This window comes from Pecten maximus, chromosome 14, assembly GCF_902652985.1.
Source record: "Pecten maximus chromosome 14, xPecMax1.1, whole genome shotgun sequence".
In the NCBI taxonomy this organism is placed as follows: domain Eukaryota; kingdom Metazoa; phylum Mollusca; class Bivalvia; order Pectinida; family Pectinidae; genus Pecten; species Pecten maximus.
Window position 1 is genome coordinate 11,010,018 of NC_047028.1, and position 5,904 is coordinate 11,015,921.

Sequence of the window (5,904 nt, forward strand, 5' to 3'; positions counted from 1 at the left end):
CACGTGTAAATGGACAAAATCATCACCACTGAGTGTGTTCGATAGTCACTTCCCTGTGACATACAACAACAAAGGTGTGGAACACACAACACTGAAACGTTAGTCAATTCCCTGTGACATACAACAACAAAGGTGTGGAGCATACCACACTGTAACGTTAGTCACTTCCCTGTAACAAACAACAACAAATATGTGGAGCATACCACACTGTAACGTTAGTCACTTCCCTGTGACAAACTACCACAAAGGTGTTGAGTATACCACACTGTAACGTTAGTCACTTCCCTGTGACGTACAACAACAAATGCGTGGAGAATACCACATTGTAACGTTAGTCACTTCCCTGTGACATACAACAACAAATGTGTGGAGCATACCACACTGTAACGTTAGTCACTTCCCTCTGACATACTACAACAAATGTGTGGAGCATACCACACTGTAACGTTAGTCACTTCCCTGTGACATACAACAACATATGTGTGGAGCATACCACACTGTAACGTTAGTCACTTCTCTGTGACGTACAACAACAAATGTGGGGAGTATACCACACTGTAACGTTAGTCACTTCCCTGTGACATACAACAACAAAGGTGTGGAGCATACCACACTGTAACGTTAGTCACTTCCCTGTAACATACAAAAACAAAGGTGTGGAGTATACCACATTGTAACGTTAGTCACTTCCCTGTGACATACTACAACAAAGGTGTGGAGTATACCACACTGTAACGTTAGTCACTTCCCTGTGACATACAACAACAAAGGTGTGGAGTATACCACACTGTAACGTTAGTCACTTCCCTGTGACATACTACAACAAAGGTGTGGAGCATACCACACTGTAACGTTAGTCACTTCCCTGTGACATACTACAACAAAGGTGTGGAGTATACCACACTGTAACGTTAGTCACTTCCCTGTGACATACTACCACAAAGGTGTGGAGTATACCACACTGTAACGTTAGTCACTTCCCTGTGACATACTACCACAAAGGTGTGGAGTATACCACACTGTAACGTTAGTCACTTCCGTGTGACATACAACAACAATTGTGTGGAGCATGACACACTGTAACGTTAGTCACTTCCCTGTAACATACAACAATAAATGTGTGGAGTATACCACACTGTAACGTTAGTCACTTCCCTGTGACATACAACAACAAGGTGTGGAGTATACCAAACTGTAACATTAGTCACTTCCCTGTGACATACCACAACAAATATGTGGAGTATACCACACTGTAACGTTAGTCACTTCCCTGTGACATACAACAAGGTGTGGAGTATACCAAACTGTAACATTAGTCACTTCCCTGTGACATACTACAACAAAGGTGTGGAGCCTACCACACTGTAACGTTAGTCACTTCCCTGTGACATACAACAACAAGTGTTTGGAGCATACCACACTGTAACGTTAGTCACTTCCCTTTGACATACTATAACAAAGGTGTGGAGCCTACCACACTGTAACGTTAGTCACTTCCCTGTGACATACAACAACAAGTGTTTGGAGCATACCACACTGTAACGTTAGTCACTTCCCTGTGACAAACTACAACAAAGGTGTGGAGCAACCACACTGTAACGTTAGTCACTTCCCTGTGACATACAACAACAAGATGTTGAGCATACCACACTGTAACGTTAGTCACTTCCCTGTGATATACCACAACAAAATGTGGAGCATACCACAGTGTAACTTTAGTCGCTTCCCTATTACATACAACAACAAAGGTGTGGAGCCTACCACACTGTAACGTTAGTCACTTCCCTGTGACATACTACAACAAAGGTGTGGAGTATAACACACTGTAACGTTAGTCACTTCCCTCTGACATTCTACAACAAATGTGGGGAGTATACCACACTGTAACGTTAGTCACTTCCCTGTGACATACAACAACAAAGGTGTGGAGTATACCACACTGTAACGTTAGTCACTTCCCTGTGACATACAACAACAAAGGTGTAGATGATACCATACTGTAACGTTAGTCACTTCCCTGTGACATACCACAACAAATGCGTGGAGCATACCACACTGTAACGTTAGTCATTTCGCTGTGACAAAGAACAAGGTGTGGAGCATACCACACAGTAACGTAAGTCACTTCCCTGTGACATACAACAACAAATGTGTGGAGCATACCACACTGTAACGTTAGTCACTTCCCTGTGACATACAACAACAAATGCGTGGAGCATACCACACTGTAACGTTAGTCACTTCCCTGTGACATACAACAACAAAGGTGTAGAGCATACCACACTGTAACGTTAGTCACTTCCCTGTGACATACTTGCATACAGGGAAGCGTAACCTCATAGGTTGTTTTTTTTGTTTTTCCTTTTCTGATAAGATATTATATTAATGTCGTTCTGGGTTTGGTTTTTATCTTCTGTTATACCTACCTTGGCTATTATCGTCACAAACTTTGAACTTCAGCTAACCTTTTCTTATCTTCAGCATTTGTTCATGAGTAAGGTGTGTCCTCTCTATAAGTATTTCAAGGAATAGATACAACGATCACCATGTTGAAATACGTTTTGGCCATCGTCTGTCTCCACAACTTGGTATCGGTTTACTGTAAGTAGAACTGGGTTAATGATACACGATATAATGGCTAAGTGGCAGTAATAACACATCGATCACAAACATGTCCACAGGAATAAAACATTTATTTATTTATTTTATTTATTTTTTAATGTTGTAGAACTGTTCTATGCTGCTTCCTTGGTAGGAGAGGCACTGCCCAACTAAGTTTTCTTCGTAATGCAATTTGGTTATGTCACGATCAACATAGAAATTTGATTTAAGAAATAATTAACGTAATTCGTGTATTGTTGCAGGATATACAACTCGGACTCGGATATTTTGCAATTAAATAAATAACGAAGGCCGCAGGCCTGTGAGTTGCAAAATATCCGAGTCCGAGTTGTATATCCTGCAAAAATACACGAGTCAAAGTTGATTATTTCTATTCTACCATGTAATAAATTACAAGGTTTTCCCGGGGTTTCTTTGCCGTTTTTCTATTAGAATGAGGTAGATCTCGGAACTAAACAGTACATGGTAGTACTATGTAACCTAGGAAACAGAGGTACAGATGTATTAACTTATTTCTGCAATAAAAAAAATTATAAAGAAAATTGTCATGCAATGCAATATGCTTAAAAAGTTTGTCTCAAAATCATTCAAGATTTCAATTAAGTTGTTTTAGTTAATTAACTGACTGCTCATTGAACAACAGAATAATACAGATTAAGACTGCCTTCAGATTAGTTTACACTGTAATGAATCAACGTAGCAAAGTGAATGACAGCAGTGAAATATATCTGATACTATTTACGTTATATGAATCTGTGATAGTACATTGTATTTACGTTACATGTATCTTTTTACGTTACATGTATCTTTAACACCTAGGCTTGACTGTCTCCTGTCCTAACGGCTACACCCGGCATGCCTCGTCGTGTTATAGATTCCATCATGTGGGTCTTTCCTGGCCGGAATCCGTGGTAATTACACCAATTTCAATGATAGCTTGCTAATTGAGTATGTTAATATATGTCTGCTGTTATAACATTAATGTACGTGTAATATAGAGCACACACAGCTTCATGTCAGTACTTGTATTATAGATTTGTTGCTAACAGGTTAATACGTAATAGTAGATGTGGATACGGTTCGATGTTACCTTCTTGTTGACCATCAGACTTTTTTTAGTTATCTTTAAAATGTCGTGTATACGACAAGTACAGTGACGTGTAACAAGCTATGATCACAAAGGTCAATAGAATGCAAAAAATTATGTTTCAAAAGATAAACACTATATTGAGTTGTTAAGGTGTCCCGACACTTAAACACTAGCCCTCCACCTCTGGGTTGCGAGTTCGAAACCTACATTTGTACGTGGGGCAGTTGCCAGGTACTGACCGTAGGCTGGTGGTTTTTCTCCGGGTACTCCGGCTTTCCTCCACCTCCAAAACCTGGCACGTCCTTAAATGACCCTTGCTGTTAATAGGACGTAAAACAAAAACAAAACAAACAAACCAAACTATATTGATATATCATTATGTTTATATAACAATTCAGAAAGATCATACTATTCTCAAGATCTTTTGCTACAGACATTTTGTAAGGCTACGGGATCCCATTTGGTCAGAGTGGAAACGGAAGCTGAACATGACTTCCTGAAGCTTAAGGCTAAGGAAATGCTTGGTATGTATATAGCTTTACGTGGCGCATTTTATAATACATGTTCAACAGAAGAATTTACTTTCTTACCTTTACTGGCCACAAAGTATCAGAAATCGATTCAGAATAGAGAGTTCGAACTGTTCGGTATTGCTTTGATGTAAAATGATGTAAAATGTAGCTCAAAGCCTACAATCCTTTTGAAAGAAACAACGATAAAGAAATTGTTTAGTTTCCTCCTCAATATTCTGTTTAGATTCGACGCTTCATCAAGTTTTTTCCTTTTTAATACAGAATTTTTTCAAACTTAATTTTTTATCTATGATGACGACATATTATCAATAAAAGAAAATCGACTTTATAATTCGTTACATTGATACAGTTATATGTTTCCAGGTAGGTATCCTCTGTACTCATTTTGGATAGCAGCAACTGATGCTGTAACAGATGGTGAGTGGGCGTGGGCGGACACATTAACCAGCCTTACATATAAGAAATGGGCCCTAGGTCAGCCGAACAATGGTCTGGGCGAGGACTGTGCTGGTCTGTACTACCAGGGCGGATACGACTTCGGGGACTGGCTCTGCAGAACGTTACTACACCCCATATGTGAAATTGAGTATGTATATTCAAAACGTCTCATAGTGCAACATCAAGTCACTTTAAAGTGTGCGATTTACGATTGTTCAAATGTTAGTGGTCGTGCCAACGTTTTGAAATATTCAAAGAAAATGGGAAACGGACAATATTTTTTTGTATGATATTTCCTCTTTTTGTGTTTTAGCGAATTTATTCTATCCTCGTACAGAGATAAAAACAAGTCGACATTGTGATAACCTTTCACACTATAGTAAATGTAGTAATGGTTCTCTGTGTTATTTAATTTATTTAACATTTGGCAGAGAACAACAGATTATCAGGTACAATTGTATATTATAAAGATATGCCCTATTCCAATTGTTTCTTCGTGATATATTTATTAACCATTCTACTTCACTTACAGTTTCACAGATGGGATCGAATTGGTTGGGTGACATAAAGAGTAAATTTCAAAATCATTTTGACTCAATTTTATGAAAAATAAATAGTCACATATAGCACAGACATGTCTTTTAATTATTTTTCTTTTTTGTTTGTTAAATTTATATTTTTCTTGTTAATATGCATAACTCAACATTGCACGACTGTCATGATTATGAACATGCCTTTCGTCATACTACAGTCAATACCACATAATCGGTTGATTCGATACTATCAAGTAAAATATAGTACATTTAGCAACGCCCATTATGACACTGATAGTTATCAATTTACCTCAAAAAAATTTCATATCATTTTATTCAATAGAAATATCGCAATATGTCGTCAACAAACATTACCGATATAACTGGTATAACGATGGCATCGCTCGAAATGTAATATGTACCTCCCTGCTTTATCTAGTATTCGTCTATGTTTTCTTCTTCAAGTCATGATCCTAATTACAGAATTGCGCTACATAGTTATGATTTATAGCTACATCTTTGTAACTGCCTCAAATATTAGTAGTTGTAAATTGTAAAAGTGATCCTAAGATCATGTTATTCACGATAACCGTCGTTACATTTTTAAAGTTCTATAAAGTAACAAATTAACTATCTGTAAATGAAACTATCAAACTGGGTCAGGATGTCGACCATAACACTTTCCCGT

The 5,904-nt window shown here is 37.9% G+C and overlaps 1 protein-coding gene across 1 annotated transcript; it reads left to right on the forward strand.

Moving 5' to 3' along the window:
- Nucleotides 1-2,480: 2,480 nt before the first annotated feature.
- On the forward strand, nt 2,481-5,316 carry LOC117342849 (perlucin-like protein). The gene is made up of 5 exons (XM_033905124.1): nt 2,481-2,601; nt 3,442-3,533; nt 4,146-4,236; nt 4,609-4,831; nt 5,216-5,316. Exons 1-5 carry the CDS (start codon nt 2,547-2,549, stop codon nt 5,244-5,246), a joined length of 492 nt encoding a protein of 163 aa, XP_033761015.1. The 5' UTR covers nt 2,481-2,546; the 3' UTR covers nt 5,247-5,316.
- The last annotated feature ends 588 nt before the right edge of the window (nt 5,317-5,904 follow it).